The following is a 16,601-nucleotide window of genomic DNA, read 5'->3' as shown; positions in this document are numbered from 1 at the left end:
AAATATAATTCCAGCATCCTCAAAATTGTTTGACAATAACCAGATTTCTGCATCGCAGTGCTTGAAGCGTCACTACAGACCCAGGCTGTGTCACAACTGTCCGTAACCGGGAGTCCCATAGGGCGGCGCACAATTGGCCCAGCGTCGCCCGGGTTAGGGGAGGGTTTGGCCGGGGGGCTTTACTTGGCTCATCGCGCTCTAGCGACTCCTTGTGGCAGGCCGGGCGCCTGCAGGTTGACCTCGGTTGTCAGTTGAATGGTGTTGTGTTGGCTGGCTTCAGGGTTAAGCGGGCGGGTGTTAAGGAGCGCGGATTGTGGGGTCATGTTTAGAAGAATGCATGACCCGACCTTCGCCTCTCCTGAGCCCGTTCGGGAATTGCAGCGATGAGACAAGATCGTAATTGGATATGGCAAAATTGGGGAGAAAAAGGGGGGAAAATAAAATAATGTCACCCCATCATAGGAAAGCATGCAGTTTATTAGGCTACAGATGAAATAAGTTATGATGAGCTTCACAGGGTGGTGAAAGTGCAGGGTGATGAACCTCATCACTGTGTACTTTCACCACCCTGTGAAAGTCATCATAACTTATTTCATCATAATTTATTTCATGCTCCTTTCAATAAATATCAAGGGATTTATTCTGGTGATCGATGCTTGGCTGCTATTTGACAAATAAAAATAATCTTGCACTTTTGTCCATAATAATCTCATCATGTAGTAGGCTACAATATACCTGCACTGTATCTGCAAGCTGTTGGCTAGAGCGCGCGTGCCAATACCAGAGTGGGCATATTCGCTATAGCTATGCAAGATTTTCTGTGACAAAACCATCAGTATGCTTAGAGTTGAAAATGCGATGGAAACGCATTTAACTTGTATTTTTTATTCAGTACATGGGAATTTAACCTCAAAAGGTATTTTTTATGTGCACTACATATTTACCACACAAACTTTTGAATTTGATGGAAACACAACTCGGATGAGAAAATGGTCCAGGGTTTACCTCAGCTGGTAATTGCAGGCATTTGGCTGATAAAAAAAATAAAAAGCCAATAAAATAAAATTGCAGCAAGCCAGATTGTCCAGGAGACGCTGTTCTGACCCATTCTCTCACACCTTGTGTACAAATGCGCCTGCTGCTGAGGAGAGAGAGCAACCAAAGAGCCTTGGCCTAGGCTACTGTTGATTGCGAAGATTGAGTCCTTTTTCATTGAAGTAAAACAAAAGTTAGATGAAAAAGAGTATGCCTATAGTGAAATGTAATATACACTACCGTTCAAAAGTTTGGGGTCTTGGGGTTTGGGATCTGTTTTTGAAAGAAAAGCACATTTTTTACCCATAAAATGTTTTATCAGAAATACAGTGTAGACATTGTTAATTTTGTAAATTACTATTGTAGCTGGAAATGGCAGATTTTTTATAGAATATCTACATAGGCGTACAGAGGCCCATTATCAGCAACCATCACCCCTGTGTTCCAATGGCACGTTGTGTTAGCTAATCCAAGTTTATCATTTTAAAATGCTAATTGATCATTAGAAAACCCTTTTGCAATTATGTTAGCACAGCTGAAAACTATTGTTCTGATTAAAGAAGCAATAAAACTGGCCTTCTTTCGACTAGTTGAGTGTCTGGAACATCAGCATTTGTGGGTTCGATTACAGACTCAAATTGGCCAGAAACAAATAACTTTCTTCTGCTCGTCAGTTGATTCTTGTTCTGAGAAATGAAGGCTATTCCATGCGAGAAAATGCCAAGAAACTGAAGATCTCGTACAGCGCTGTGTACTACTTCCTTCACAGAACAGCGTAAACTGGCTCTAACCAGAATAGAAAGAGGACTGGGAGGCCTCGGTGCACAACTGAGCAAGAGGACAAGTACATTCGAGTGTCTAGTTTGAGAAACAGACACCTCACAGGTCCTCAACTGGCAGCTTCATTAAATAGTACCCACAAAACACCAGTCTCAACGTCAACAGTGAAGAGGCAACTCCGGGATGCTGGCCTTCTAGGCAGAGTTGCAAAGAAAAAGCCATATCTCAGACTGGCCAATAAAAATAAAAGAATAAGATGGGCAAAAGAACACAGACATTGGACAGAGGAACTCTGCCTAAAAGGCCAGCATCCCGGAGTCGGAACAGTCCTCTTGCTCAGTTGTGTATCGGGGCCTCCCACTCCTCTTTCTATTCTGGTTAGAGACAGTTTGCGCTGTTCTGTGAAGGGAGTAGTACACAGCGTTTAAAAACATTGCAATACATTCTTTACAGAATTCACAACACACTAAGTGTGTGCCCTCAGGCCCATACTCCACTACCACATATCTACAACATAAAATCCATGTGTACATGTGTGTATAGTGCGTATGTTTGTGTTATTTCACAGTCCTCGCTGTTCCATAAGGTGTATTTTTACCTGCTTTTTAAATCTGATTCTACTGCTTGCATCAGTTACCTGATGTGGAATAGAGTTCCATGTAGTCATGGCTCTATGTAGTACTGTGCACGTCCCATAGTCTGTTCTGGAGTTGGGGACTGTGAAGAGACCTCTGGTGGCATGTCTTGTGGGGTATACATGGGTGCCTGAGTACCTTCAGCTTGTACCTTCAGCTTGTCAACACCTCTTACAAAAGCAAGTAATGAGGAAGTCAATCTCTCTTCCACTTTGATCCATGAGAGACAGATGCAAAACCAGTTCTTTAAACATGCAAAACCTGTTTTGTTTAACTCTTGAGACATTTTCATTGGCTAAATTAACTTTGATCTGTCTTTTTAATTGTGTGCTCTGTATTTAGTTTAAGATAGGTTATAGGTAGGTCTGTTGTAAAATAAAGATAATTAGCCTTTATCCTATTTCTGTAATTTGTTGGGTATGGTAGGCACCTGCCTTTGTTGTAAATTGCTGCAATATAGCCTGTTCAAAAGGTTTAAACCAGTTTGGAAGTGTTTTGTCTCATTCTGTTGAGCCATTTTCTCTCGCCAAATTAAATTAGCTACTGAGTGGTGCAGCATTCAAAGGCACTGCATCTCAGTGCTAGAGGAGTCACTACAGATGCTGGTTCGATTCCAGGCTGTATCACAACTGACCGTGATTGGGATGTCCATAGGGCGGCGCACAATTGGCCCAGTGTCGTCCGGGTAAGGGTTTGGCCGGGGTAGGTCATCATTGTAAATATGAATTTGTTCTTAACTGACTTGCCTAGTTAAATGAAGGCAGTGTACACTGGCGCTCCAAACAACTCCAACAGTTGAACTTGAGATGAGCAAGAATGTTTCAGGCCTATTAGAGTTACTCATATAATCTTACACTATAACGCTTATCTTTATACAAAATATTCTGATCAAAAATGAATGAATTAGCCTCCTTCTGTACGTCTATATCTCTATAGCCATCACTCAAAGAAATGCATGTTGGTGTCCTAGCATCCTGCCGGGCATATCTCTATCTTTCTGGGGCTAGGCCTAACCTTCTCTTCCATTATATAGGCTATATTTTTTTATATTAATACCATACAGTGGACACCTAAGCCTATAGGCCTATGCATGCAATGCCCTGATGCATTTAGTGCTCACATCTCCGACAGCTGAATCGTGAGGTGGACAATTATTATTTTAGGAAAGCAGCACCAAAAAAATACAAATTAATTGGCTATAAAGTTTTGGCCAATATTCCTCATTTAGACCGATGTGAATGGATATGGACGGTCAGTACATTTCTGAAATGTCTGGTCAATTAAAATCTTCCTGGTCACGTTGTCCGGCACCCTAAAAATGTTTAAAGCATCCCACTGCTGGCCTGCTTTTAAGCTAAGCAGGGTTAGTACTGGTCAGTCCCTGGATAGGAGACCAGATGCTTCTGGAAGTGGTGTTGGAGGAGGGCCAGTAGGAGGCACCCTTTCCTCTGGTCTAAAGAAATATCCCAATGCCCCAGGGCAGTGATTGGGGACATTGCCCTGTGTAGGGTGCTGTCTTTCAGATGGGATGTTATATGGGTGTCCTGACTCTCTGTGGTCACTAAAGATCCCATGGCACTTATCGTAAGAGCAGGGGTGTTAACCCTGGTGTCCTGGCTAAATTCCCAATCTGGCCTTCATACCATCATGGCCACCTAATCATCCCCAGTTTACAATTGGCTTATTTATCCCCCTTCCTTTCCCCTGTAACTATTCCCTAGGTTGTTGCTGAAAATGAGAATGTGTTCTCAGTCAACTTAACTGGTGAAATAAATAAAAAAACAGAGATTCATAGTGTAATTTATATTGACGAATTTCTGCCTACTCTTTGCTGTTTGGCAATTATGATGAACAAGAGCATGCAACATTCATTTCTCTCCTTTATTATATATTTGTCATCCTTTTGTAAAAAAGCAAATTTGGCATACAGATACATTCACTTGTTGTCACAGTATATGTGTTTCATCTTTTTAAGTGCCAGACAGTTCCGACCGTTGTAGGTCTTATGAATATAACTTTTTCTGAAATCATATAGATGCTGTCTTGGACATTTTTAGTCGAGTCATATTCTTTCTATACATAAAAAATAAAACAATAACTAAAGCCCAGAAAAAAGTATTTAAGGGCCAAAAATAAAGTTGCCTAGATAAAAAACAGAAACAAGAGAAACAGCACTAGCATGCATGCACATTTGTCAATAAGCTTCCAAGACTTTGAAGGAGGAGAACGGCTTGACAAAGTGGTAGTCGAGGTTCCCACAGTGGGGGCACTGCTGCACGTTGCTGTACTCTGAGAAGTACTGCATCCCCACCCTGACATCTATGACTGGCTTGCCACAGTGCTTGCAGTTCAGACGGGCCTAAGGGTACAAATAGAGGAAATGGCTATGGATCTGCAGTAGTCGACTTTGCCATGCATAATGTCAATGAGACGATTTGATAGGAAGAGATCTAGCCCCAACACAAAACCTGATGTTTTTAACTGACTTTGGCCCATGAAGCTACCTTATGGCAGCCTGCCATATTTAAATGACACCCCTGGACCATCTGGATGCTAACTCAAATGTGACTTTCAAACTCATCATGAGAAAAAAAAAGATATATTGATAAATACTAATAGCCTACTTACCTGACAACATGGTGTGGCAGCCAGAATATCGTAGGTGTACATCGTCCCCAACTGGTGCCAGCTCCCATCCCACCTGGACTTGCACTTGATACAGACAATTTTGTGGACTCCCTCCAGACAGTCGACACATATTGCATACAGATGCATCAGCCTCCCTTTACAAGAGACAATAGGGTTGTTTAATAGATTCCACAAATAATCCCTAAAGCGTGAAAAATAATCATGCATTACAAAGCCTGAAGATCAAAGCAACAGCATTCATCCACTGATTTAATTCTTATCCATGTGGTGAATAGCTACTAAGAACCTGTTTGTGGAAAACAGTATAGATTGACTTGATTGATATGCATGTCATGCTTGATCACATTCATGTGCCATAATAATTTTGTTTAGTTCTCAATGAAAGTAATGAATTCTATTGTGCCAGGTTTATTATGGTGTGTTCTTATCTCAAATATATGCAAGGGATAACACCCTTGCCGACCAAAATAACAATTATGAAAATTCACAACCAAACAAGTTATTCTGAAATACACTACAACATGCATATCTGGAAACAGCTGTGGTCCAAATCATTTGCTTGCAGCAACATACTGTAACTCCTGGGGCCTGATCAGCTGTCAACAGTAAGCCTGAACATTTCACTGTCCACATTTCTTCTACCACAACAGGAACCAGCATATCGGTGTCAGGTAGACTAGAGGTTAAAGAGGCGAGCTAGCAACCGGAGGGTTGTCAGTTTGAATCCCAGGTCGAAAGGGGGAAAATCTGTTGGGAAGTGAGCTGGGAACCAGAGGGTTGCTGTCAATACCAAATTCTAGATGACATTGCCTGCCGTTGTGCCCTTGAGCAAGGCAACAACAACAGCTCTTGGGGGCCCAGTGTGGCAGCACCTCTACAAAACCTGTATGTATGTGTGTTTTTCTACAGGGTTGGGCTCAAAGTCAAACTTCAGATGGAACATGTGCAATTTACCGATAAAGTGATCTTTTTCTTAAACTCGGGTTCAAGACAATAATTTTCACATTTTTAATTACAGGTCAACTGAGATTGTTTGTGGGAAAATATATCCATAGAATATTAAAAAAGAATGATGTAATTTCCAGTTTGCAATATTTAAGTTTGTACACAATCACAACATACAGATGATGCATGCGTAATGGTTGCTGCAGTCTGCTGGTTTTGATAGCCTAAGTGTTTCAAATTCTGTTTCTCAGAGATGGACATTGTTCCAAAGACCTACCTTGCAGATGGCACGGCACATCGTACTCAATCTCATCGTGTCTGGAGGGGCTCAGGAACAGGGTCCCGTCCACCAGGGGGAACTGCTCAAAGACAGGCAGGGTGCGGTGGCACAGGGCACAGTTGACCATGTTCCTGTGGCTGGCGCTCAGAGCCGACAGGATGAACCTCCTCAGGTCCTCTCCCTGGCCCGCCTGGGCGTCATCCTCCATACGGACATGGTAGGTGTTCAGCTTGTGTCTGGGTATGTGGGTCAGCAGCTCTGTGAGGTCCAGCCTCCGCAAGAACTGCACTGGGTTGTCCCCTGGGGTGAGTCTGGGCAGGGGCAGGATGGTGTGATCGAGGTGGCCACCGCGACCCAGCATGCCGCTTGCCAGCATGTGCTTCCGGTGACTCTCCATGTGCACCGCATTCTTCAGGAACTCCCCCAGGTGCCGGGAGCTGCGGGGCCCTGTGAATGCAGGCGGGGAGAAGAAGGAGAAGCCTGATGGAGGGGACTGACCTGGGGAGTCACAGGGTGAGCGGGGCCCCAGGCTGCTACCACAGAATAGGCCTCCGTGACCCCTCTCCTGAGAGTTCTGCCGATCCACTGACTGTCGGCGAGGCAGCTCCTGACTGGATGCTCTGTGAGCCAGCTTACTGCCCCCAGGCAGCTTGCCCTTTTTAGGATCATCAGGGGGATCCAGCCCACCTCCACATGCACCCCCTCCAGCTGCAGCTGAGCTGCTCAACTTCCCTAGACTCTTCTCCAGAGGCACCTTCTTCTTCACCTCTGTCATGCGCTTCACCTGGTACCAGTCCGTGTCTTTCTTAAGGTGGCCCTGGCCACAGCGGCAGGAGCAGAAGCGGAAGGCCAGGTCGTATCCCTTCTTAGTCCACATGTTCTGCCGGCACTGCTTCTCGTTCCAGCTGCGGGCCCTTCCAATGCAGTTGAATTGGACCAGGATGCTGCTCTCCCACTCGTAGAAGCACTGCAAGTGCATCCAGTTGCCATAAGGGCAGCTATCACTGTTACACACCACACGTTGATAGTCATCCTTGTCAAGGTCAATGTCTCTGGCCAGACTGCACACAAGAGGGGTAGCACAGGGGGCCTCTGCAGCACACAAAACAAAACAGAGTTACTACATCACTCATAAACATATTATAACATCTCCATACAAAATATGACTTGAAAATTTAAAAAAACATGCTTTGAGGCACAACATTCACTTTGGACATATTACAGAGCAACAAAACAATATTAAACATAATAGATTTTTGTTCATGCTATCAGGACTAGCTCCTTGGACTGCAATGTTGACAATATTCTATGCTGTTACTGAACGATTCAGGACTCAAACATCAATGCACAGCCTGTCTGGAATTTAACTTTAAAACGGTAATGGACTGTGTGAACATTCAATAATAAGAAGAAGGCTATGGGATCTGTGTTATCTTGCAACATAAGAGCCATCATTATTGAGTATGGATCACTGAGAAGTGGTGCCTGAATACATGTCAGACAGGGAAACCCTCAGTGTCTGTGTGTCTGTCTGTGTCTGTGTGTGTGTCTGTCTGTGTGTGTGTGTGTGTGCATGCGGGTATGGTAGATCAGTTTCCTCCTTTCATTTCCTGTACTTCGTTGTCATCTCTCAGCCCTCATGGCTTCTAGACAGTGTATCAGAAACAATCCCATGCATGCACTGTAATGTGCCTAACTATACCTGCATCAAAACTCAGCTCAGTTAAGAAGAAAATGAAATATGAAGAACAGGACTAGTCTATGCCTCTGCAACATGATTATGAGTCACCAACTTCAGGCTGCCAGGGTGATTCAAACATAAACCTGAGGCTCTGTACAATGAATTCCATCATTGTTCAGCTATGTGCCTACCCCATCACATTTTATTAATTGGTAATATTTTGTTTATAAAAAGCCGACCGGAATATGTTTTACATGACAAAATCCATGTATTTTCATGTTTCATTCAGATAGTAAGTTAGGCCTGGTATAACTTTGATGCCAACTATAATGTATATGCAGGCTATATGCACAGCCTACTTATATCGTTTTTGTGTTACTTTATCTGACTCAGGACACAGACGTTACAATACCGACAATGTATCAAATTAAGTTGAACTTGAGCAGGCAAGCGGTGAGGTGCCAGCACTACCCATGAACAAGGCCACAACTGAAACTGTACATGTGTGCGTCGTGATATGACAGTGCATAGAGCTCCATGTCGACGCATCATTAAATGATCAATGCATAATGCTCGTTGGCAATTACACTATAACGCGTGAGTTATGAAGCCTACAGTCGATAGCAACAAAATGTGAAGCACCGTAAAGCGTACGTTGTCTCATAGGCAATAATAAAATAAAATCCATTGCAATAACTTCGGTCACGCATGTTTTGACACAATTTCACTCTTACCACTTCTATGCTCGTTGAACGGTGCAGCTGTAGCCCCTAATAATGTTGTTGTTACCCCTGGTGCTCCTCCTGTTGCGGCAGCACTGGCTCCATTTTCTTGTTCATCTCCACTACTATTAGTCCTTTTATTTCTCTTCCCCTTGTTGCTTTTCTGGTTGGGCATTTTACTGATCCAGATATGAATACTTTCAACCCATCAACGACTGGCTGACATTTCTGCGGATTCCATTTGAATCCTACTTGAGAGATGCAATGATTCTCTTCTTGATTGCAGGTGGTACTGTTTACAGCTATATTATCTCCATCCAGGTTTATGCAGTTGTGACAGCAAAGGTAACCTACGAAGAAGGCGTGTCCGTTTATTGTTTTGATTCCTGCTCTGAATGTAGATCCGTCAGGCGCTGTTCTGTTTTCCTCCTGCCGCCATGACGAAACACGGCTCCGCCCCCCGAACCTTGCTGTAAATTATTATTCGAATTAACAAGGGAGTCCCACGTAAAGGGTCCTGGTAGGAAGTGAAATCTCAAGTAATTCCTCAGGTTCAAGTCAATGCTTTCTTTGGGTTATCTGTGGCAACAATTGACGTCATACTCTTCTATGGCATTGTCAGCTGTCTAATAATTACGTCTAAAAGTGCAGTCACCAGTGTAGACTTAATAGGCTGGTAGTAGTATAGCCTACTGTCCTTTTCACAATATAGACATTCACATTTTCTTCAATAATACAATATAGTTAGAATGCGATGTTAAATAGCACAGCATAAGGTTACAAAAATATATATACACACATGACCATTCAGTATGCAATACATCTGTTGTATGGAGCCAATAGATCTTTTTTTAATAATCAGGCTGCAAAGTGAAGGTTTGTTCTTTATTAACTGAGTATTTCATCCTCAGAACGCTTTCTTTGGAATATATTATTGTCAATATAAGTCAATAATTTGGAAATTGGACTTTGGAAAGGAACTGCACTTTGATGATCATACATGCATTGTGCTCAATTTGTCATCTGTTAACTTTTTCTTGTTAAACCATTTTTTTTTTGAAGAGTTACTATTGCTTCCCATGTCAAGTTTCAAATCTATTTCCTACCAGGACACAATACTAAGCATTGTGTATCTTCTTTGAACATTAACACCATGCATGATAAGCCTATATTCACAGTTCATGGTGACCCACACATAATTTGATGAAAGAATCGTATTCATGATATGGGGCACATTAAGTAAGCCACAACATACATGTTGCAGATATAGAAATGTGCTCTACAACTCCCTAGCCTGTAAAATAGAGAACATCTTATACATCATTTCTATCCATCTACAACATTGAGTACTTTATCAATATGTCTCTTATTAAAGAATATTCTATGCTTGCATAATATACAACACTATCTGGAATGAGGCAAACTTATATTCTAAATAACGAGTCTAATTTCAAAGGTCAGTTTAACACATTTGGTCCTGAGGAACATTACAAAACCTAATTTTTATTTGGCACAAATCACCCTGTAATTAAATACTAAGAATCACACAGGAAATCCATTGGCTTAATCCCCCTTGGTTATAGCAAAGGCAAATGTTTGTGAGTGGTCGATAGAGAAAAGACAGTCTTGCAAACATATAAAAGCTTGAATATTACATACTCAAATGCTTAACATTAGCATGAATAAAATAAAAATAAATCTATATGTGCAAAAGCCTCTCTTGAAGCACTGCCATCTTAGTTGTTCTAAGGAGGTCCACAAGAGGTACCAAAATGACCATGTAAACAATAAATGAAGTTGCCATTTGGTGATTCCTGTAAGGTAATTTGTTTTCTAAAGCATCTAGGTGTATTTCATCCCCTAGAATATACTCCTTATGAACAATATTCTCATAATGTGGTATACAAAATGTTACATTCTCAGCCTGTACATTTGTAGTCCTAGAAATGTATCAAAATGTTGATTTGTGATCCCTGGTTGGTAGATGTAATAGTAACGCCTCAAAGAAACTTGACTTTTCATCTGAATAACGATAGCCATCAGCTTCATTCTTGTAGGAGTGTGATGTCAACATTGTCATGGACACCTTGCAGGAGCAGCTCCCCTTCAAATGCGATGATCTTCTTCCTCTTGGCAGCCCTCAGAGTCCCAACCAAAGCCTCAAAGATATTTGCGCACCTATCGTCATTGAACAGGACACCAAATTTTACACAAGTTTGTCCATCTGCATCTGTAAAACAAGGCAAGGTAGTATTAAAAAGAATCCTGTATTCCTTCAATATTTTTTACATAAACAATACCCGTCAAATGTTTGGACACACCTACTCATTCAAGGGTTTCTTTATATTCTACATTGTAGAATAATATTGGCAAAAACATCAAAACTATGAAATAACATATGGGATCATGTAGTAACCCTTCCCCCCAAAAAACTGTTAAAATCAAAATATTTTATATTTGAGATTCTTCAGAGTAGCCACCCTTTGCACACTCTCAACCAGCTTCATGAGGTAGTCACCTGGAATACATTTCAATTAAAAAGGTGGGCCTTGTTAAAAGTTAATTTGTGGAATGTATATCCTTCTTAATGCGTTTCAGCCAATCAGTTGTGTTGTGACAAGGTGGGGTTGGTATACAGAAGATAGCCCTATTTGGTTAAATACCAAGTCCATATTATGGCAAGAGCAGCTCAAATAAGCAAAGAGAAACGGCAGTCCTATCATTATTTGAAGACATGAAGGTCAGTCAATCCGGAAAGAGTTACCTCTGCTGCAGAGGATGAGTTAATTAGAATTAACTGCACCTCAGGAATTGCAGCCCAAATAAATGCTTCAGAGTTCAAGTAACAGACATATCAACATCAACTGTTCAGAGGAGACAGCGTGAAATCAGGCATTCATGGTCGAATTGCTGCAAAGAAACCACAAAAGGACACCAATAAGAAGAAACTTGCTTGGGCCAAGAAATACGAGCAATGGACATTAGAATAGTGGAAATCTGTCTTTTGGTCTGAGTCCAAATTTGAGATTTTGGTGTCTTTGTGAGACGCATAGTAGGTGAACGGATGACCTCCGCATGTGTGGGTCCCACCGTGAAACATGGAGGAAGTGTGATGGTGTGGGGGCGCTTTGCTGGTGACTGATTTATTTAAAATTCATCTCACCAATTGAGATGGTTTGGGATGAGTTGGACCGCAGCGTGAAAGAAAAGCAGCCAACAAGTGCTCAGCATTTGTGGGAACTCCTTCAAGGCTGTTGGAAAAGCATTCCAGGTGAATCTGGTTGAGAGAATGCCAAGTGTGCAGAGCTGTCATCAAGGCAAAGGGTGGCTACTTTGAAGAATCTGAAATATATTTTGATTTAACACTTTTTTGGTTACTACATGATTCCAGGTTATTTCATAGTTTTGATGTCGTCACTATTATTCTACAATGTAGATAAGTCAAAATAAAGAAAAACCCTTGAATGAGTAGGTGTCCAAACTTTTGACTGGTACCATATGTTTAGTGTTTCCTCTAGCACTGCACAGTATTGGCAGGGGATGACACTGAAACTAGCCATTCCCAAATAGGCTGCGGCAGCTGAGGAGCAAATAAGGGGGACGCATGGCTCTGTAAACAAGGAATTAAAGCCAGGGGATTTTCAACAGCAGGAGAGAGCATGAGGTAGTGGAGCTAATATGGGGTGGTTATTTGGAAAAGTCTGAGATGAGTTCACAAACTGGATGCTCCACTGCCAGAGGATAAAGTTGGTGTCCAAATGAAGACAAAACAGGCTTACTTTCAGTGCACCAATTAATTATGGATCTCATTAATTGCATGATGGTTCTGGGGATCCACATGGTATGCAGACTTTGGTTCCACCCCAGTGCTAATGAACTCAACTATCCACCAAGCCCTTGAACCAGGGGAGCATTCAACAGGACAACATTTTGGATAGAAATGTTATATAGAACAAACATGCCTCTACGCAACGTTTTAATTGATGGCTTTATAATTTTTCTTTACTTAAAGTCGCCATCTCATCTCAGGCAGCCAGACAATTGTTTTTCACATACTGTAGGCTACTGTCTTTAGTCACCCCATTAAGCTAGGCAAGCCTGCCTAAGTATGCTGCTCTCTGAAGAAATCATTTGACTAGTTCTTCAAAGTAGATCAGGCACACTTTCAAGAACTCTATCCCTCTCGTCTTTGGGTTGTCTCTCTCTCATATGGTGGCGTATGGGGTCTGTGTGCATCTAAACAAACAGGCATAAAAGCAGTGGCGTAAAGTATTTAAGTAAAAATACTACTTAAGTCATTTTTGGGGTATCTATACTTTACGATTTATATTTGACAACTTTTACTTTACCACGTTCCTAAAGAAAATAATGTACTTTTTACTCCTGACACCCAAAAGTGCTTTTTACATTTTGACAGGAAAATTGTCCAACTCACACACTTATCAAAAGAACATCCCTGGTCATCCCTACTGCCTCTGATCTGGTGGACTCACTAAACATACATGCTTCATTTGTGAATTTTGTCTGAGGTTTGGCTATACAAATTTGAAATTATTTATACTTTTTCCTTTTGATACTTACGTATATTTAAACCAAATACTTTGACACTAGTATTTTACTGAGTCATTTTCTATTAAAAGGTATCTTTACTTTTACTCAAGTATGACAATTGGGTAGTTTATCAACAACTGCATCTGTGTCTGAGCCGGTAAAGAATAGGTGCAATGGATTATGGTCATTGCAGTTAATTACCACTTTCGGCACTAAACTATACTGAACAAAAATATAAAACGCGACATGTAAGGTGTTGGTCCCATGTTTCATGAGCTGAAATAAAATATCAGAAATTCTCCATATGCACAAGCTTATTTCTCAAATGTTGTGCACACAATTTGTTTACTACTCTGTTAATGAGCATTTCTCCTTTGCCAAGGTAATCCAGCCACCTGACAGGTGTGGTATATCAAGAAGCTGTGTTAAACAGCATAATCATTACACAGGTGCATCTTGTGCTGGGGACAAGAAAAGGCCACTAAAATGTTCAGTTGTATCACACAATGCCACAGATGTCTGAAGTGGAGGGAGCATGCAATTGGCATGCTTACTGCGGGAATATCCACCAGACCTGTTTCCAGATAATTTCAATGTTAATTTCTGTACCATAAGCCAATGTCATTTTAGAGAATTTGGCACTACATCCAAACGACCTCACAGCCACAGACCACCTGTACCCACGCCAGCCCTGGACCTCCACATCCAGATTCTTCAACTGCGAGATTGTCTGAGACAAGCCACCCAGACAGCTGATGAAACTGAGGAGTATTTGTGTCTGTAATAATGCCCATTTGTGGAGAGAAAAAAAACGAATTCTGATTGGCTGGGCCTGGCTCCCCAGTGGCTGGGCCTATCCCCTCCCATACCCAACCCTGGCTCCACCCCTGCCCAGTCATCTGAAATCCATAGATTAGGGCCTCGAATTTATTTCCATTGACTGATTTCCGTATATGAACTGTAACTCAGAAATCTTTTAAATTGTTGCATTTATATTTTTGTTCAGTATAGGTTGAAATGTTGCTTAATGAAAACTACAACTCCCTTTGGACCAGCACTGTACTTCTTGACTTAATTTCTCATGATTTGATTTCTCTCTAGAGAAACTAAATGGAATTCAAGTAATTGAACCAACGTTGGAAATTTGTTGTTCAATAACCGAAACCCCCCTGAAAATGTGGTTAATGGCTCAGCACTAGTTAGAATTTAGCTGGGGGGAAAGAAGAAAAAAAAAGTCCACACACCCTATTTGGAGAGAATTGTAGAAGTTTCAGATTACAGCACAACCTCTATTACAGGAATCGCGCCACCTATCCCTGCTGATTTGATTATTATAAACAGATTGTCTTGCAAAGTACATTGATTAAGCACTTCATCCGGTTGGTTTCATCCTTGGGATTGACATTAAGGTCTGAAAGGACACCTGAAGATTATGATCACTTGCCTGAATTAAGTATCTATTTTCATCTTCACATACGGAACTAGAAGGACCAGACTACTGGAATTATTAGCATTTTGGATATCAGTAAAAAAAAAAAAAATCTAAGTAATAGTCACCTGCCTAATGGAGCAACCTCAACTTGTGACAACTCGGGTCACTTGCCCCGGTCAATAGGGCAACCCCTATTGCATTGGTTATAAGCAAAGTGCACTGTAATACAAGACTATACTTACTTTTACTGCCAAGCCGTTGGATCTCTCCAACAAGCAGAGATACTTCATGTTGGACGTTCATTGCCACTAGAAGTGTAACAAAATGTAAGTGTCACATGCCAATATTATATGGGCATTCCCAGAAACAACAGCAAGGGAGAGGGGGTGTCATAAGGTAGACATGTGTGTCATAACATCCATTGTAATGTATTATAGGATAAAAGGGCACCTGATTAAGACAGGATACACCATCACAGTATTATAAAGATGTGCCGTTTCGCAAAAATGTAGCCTACGCAGCAGCAGAAACAAGTCAGTTTCACATTGTAACAAGCTGCAACAAAATTGCCTTCCATATAAAAAGTGGGGCGGCAGGTAGCCTAGTGGTTAGAGCATTGGGCCAAGTAAATGAAAGGTTGCTAGATCTAATCCCCAAGCTGAAAAGGTAAAAATCTATCGTTCTGGCCCTGAACAAGTCAGTTAACCCACTGTTCCTAGGCCGTCATTGTAAATAAGAATTTGTTCTTAACTGACTTGCCTAGTTAAATAAAGGTAAAAAAAAAAGGACTATCAATGCGGAAGTAGGCTAGCTGGGATCAGTAGGGTTTAACCCATTTACCACAGCCGCAAAGTCAAAATGGGCTGTATCGTAACAATTCATGAAGACAAAAAACGCCCTTTGTCTAAATGTAAGGTTAAGCAAAAATTAGCAGTGTGGTTTGGGTTAAAGTCACATTTTAAGAAGAGAAATTGTAGAAATAGGCGAGGTTTATGACTTTGTTGCTGTGGTAACTAGTGACGACCGATCACTACCTAAGGGAATTTAGAATCAATCACGTTGAAATAGACGGTGTAATCCGTTTCGAGACCCATTACTTGACCCCTGTCTAACTTGACTATTTCGATCATTTACATTTTTTTATAAAAATCAATTGATTATAGACTACATAAACACGGCTATTGCAGACAATGGAAGGAAATGCGGGAGGCTGCCGGCTAAAGTGATGATAGAGTTTAAATGTAGGCTAATAACCAACAGACTATGCGCATGTTCTATTTCACATTGAATTGTTATTATGTTGCGGTATTTACCTGAGTAAGAGCGATATCCCGATATAACACGATGCCTGAGTAGAATTCAACAGGAAGAGAAAAGGTACGAAGCAAATTAAAACTGTACCATAAAAGGCAGTATTGCTGACGTCATGACCCCTCCTTCTTTGGCTACAGGGAGGGGGAGTTTAAACTCATTTTAGCTTTGGTGATGATCACAGAGTTTATACAGAGCTCAGTTTGGAAGGTATAGGCTTACTTGAAAAATCGTGTTGTAATACGTACATAAAGCAAATGTTCCGGAACCAATTTACGCCTAGAGGATTTTTTTTTCTGGAACATGCTTACTCCTGACATTGTCTGGAAAAAAAGCTTGGTTGATACATTACAAATATTGTATAGCAAACAAATTTAAGGAAGTGCACTTTAAGATTGTACATAAGATATATCCATGTAATTCTGTGTTGTCCAAATTTGTGGCTATTGATGACATCTGCGAAAAAGTGAACGTTTGACTCACTTGTTCTATGAATGTGAATCTATGATATATTTTTGGGAAAAATCTTGCAGAATACTTGTTTACCTTTTTGAACACCACCCATGTTGTTGACAAATGA

The 16,601-nt window shown here is 41.2% G+C and overlaps 2 protein-coding genes across 2 annotated transcripts; both read right to left on the bottom strand.

Moving 5' to 3' along the window:
• Positions 1–4,330: 4,330 nt before the first annotated feature.
• heca (hdc homolog, cell cycle regulator) lies at positions 4,331–9,255 on the bottom strand. The gene is made up of 4 exons (XM_038962764.1): positions 8,740–9,255; positions 6,322–7,416; positions 5,079–5,233; positions 4,331–4,809 (listed from the first exon to the last, which is right to left on the bottom strand). The coding sequence occupies exons 1-4, from the start codon at positions 8,900–8,902 to the stop codon at positions 4,645–4,647; spliced, it is 1,578 nt and encodes a 525-aa protein (XP_038818692.1). The 5' UTR covers positions 8,903–9,255; the 3' UTR covers positions 4,331–4,644.
• A 343-nt stretch (positions 9,256–9,598) lies between these two features.
• abracl (ABRA C-terminal like) lies at positions 9,599–16,123 on the bottom strand. Its single transcript, XM_038962726.1, has 3 exons — positions 16,024–16,123; positions 14,953–15,018; positions 9,599–10,957 (listed from the first exon to the last, which is right to left on the bottom strand). Exons 2-3 carry the CDS (start codon positions 15,011–15,013, stop codon positions 10,773–10,775), a joined length of 246 nt encoding a protein of 81 aa, XP_038818654.1. The 5' UTR covers positions 15,014–15,018; positions 16,024–16,123; the 3' UTR covers positions 9,599–10,772.
• Between the last annotated feature and the right edge of the window lie 478 nt (positions 16,124–16,601).

The sequence above is a fragment of the Salvelinus namaycush genome, chromosome 24 (assembly GCF_016432855.1).
Source record: "Salvelinus namaycush isolate Seneca chromosome 24, SaNama_1.0, whole genome shotgun sequence".
In the NCBI taxonomy this organism is placed as follows: Eukaryota; Metazoa; Chordata; class Actinopteri; order Salmoniformes; family Salmonidae; genus Salvelinus; species Salvelinus namaycush.
The sequence above is the reverse complement of the archived record's forward strand: the minus strand, read 5'-3'. Positions and strand labels throughout refer to the sequence as shown.

What these genes read in the sequence shown, in the direction of transcription:
- heca (XM_038962764.1), bottom strand. Translation starts at nt 8,902, where the DNA reads ATGCCCAACCAGAAAAGCAACAAGGGGAAGAGAAATAAAAGGACTAAT. An exon ending in GTTCAACGAGCATAGAAGTG is followed by an intron (nt 7,417 to 8,739) that starts GTAAGAGTGAAA and finishes TGTGTGCTGCAG; the next exon opens with AGGCCCCCTGTGCTACCCCT. An exon ending in CTGCCACACCATGTTGTCAG is followed by an intron (nt 4,810 to 5,078) that starts GTAAGTAGGCTA and finishes TTGTACCCTTAG; the next exon opens with GCCCGTCTGAACTGCAAGCA.
- abracl (XM_038962726.1), bottom strand. Translation starts at nt 15,013, where the DNA reads ATGAACGTCCAACATGAAGTATCTCTGCTTGTTGGAGAGATCCAACGG. An exon ending in CCAACGGCTTGGCAGTAAAA is followed by an intron (nt 10,958 to 14,952) that starts GTAAGTATAGTC and finishes CTTGTTTTACAG; the next exon opens with ATGCAGATGGACAAACTTGT.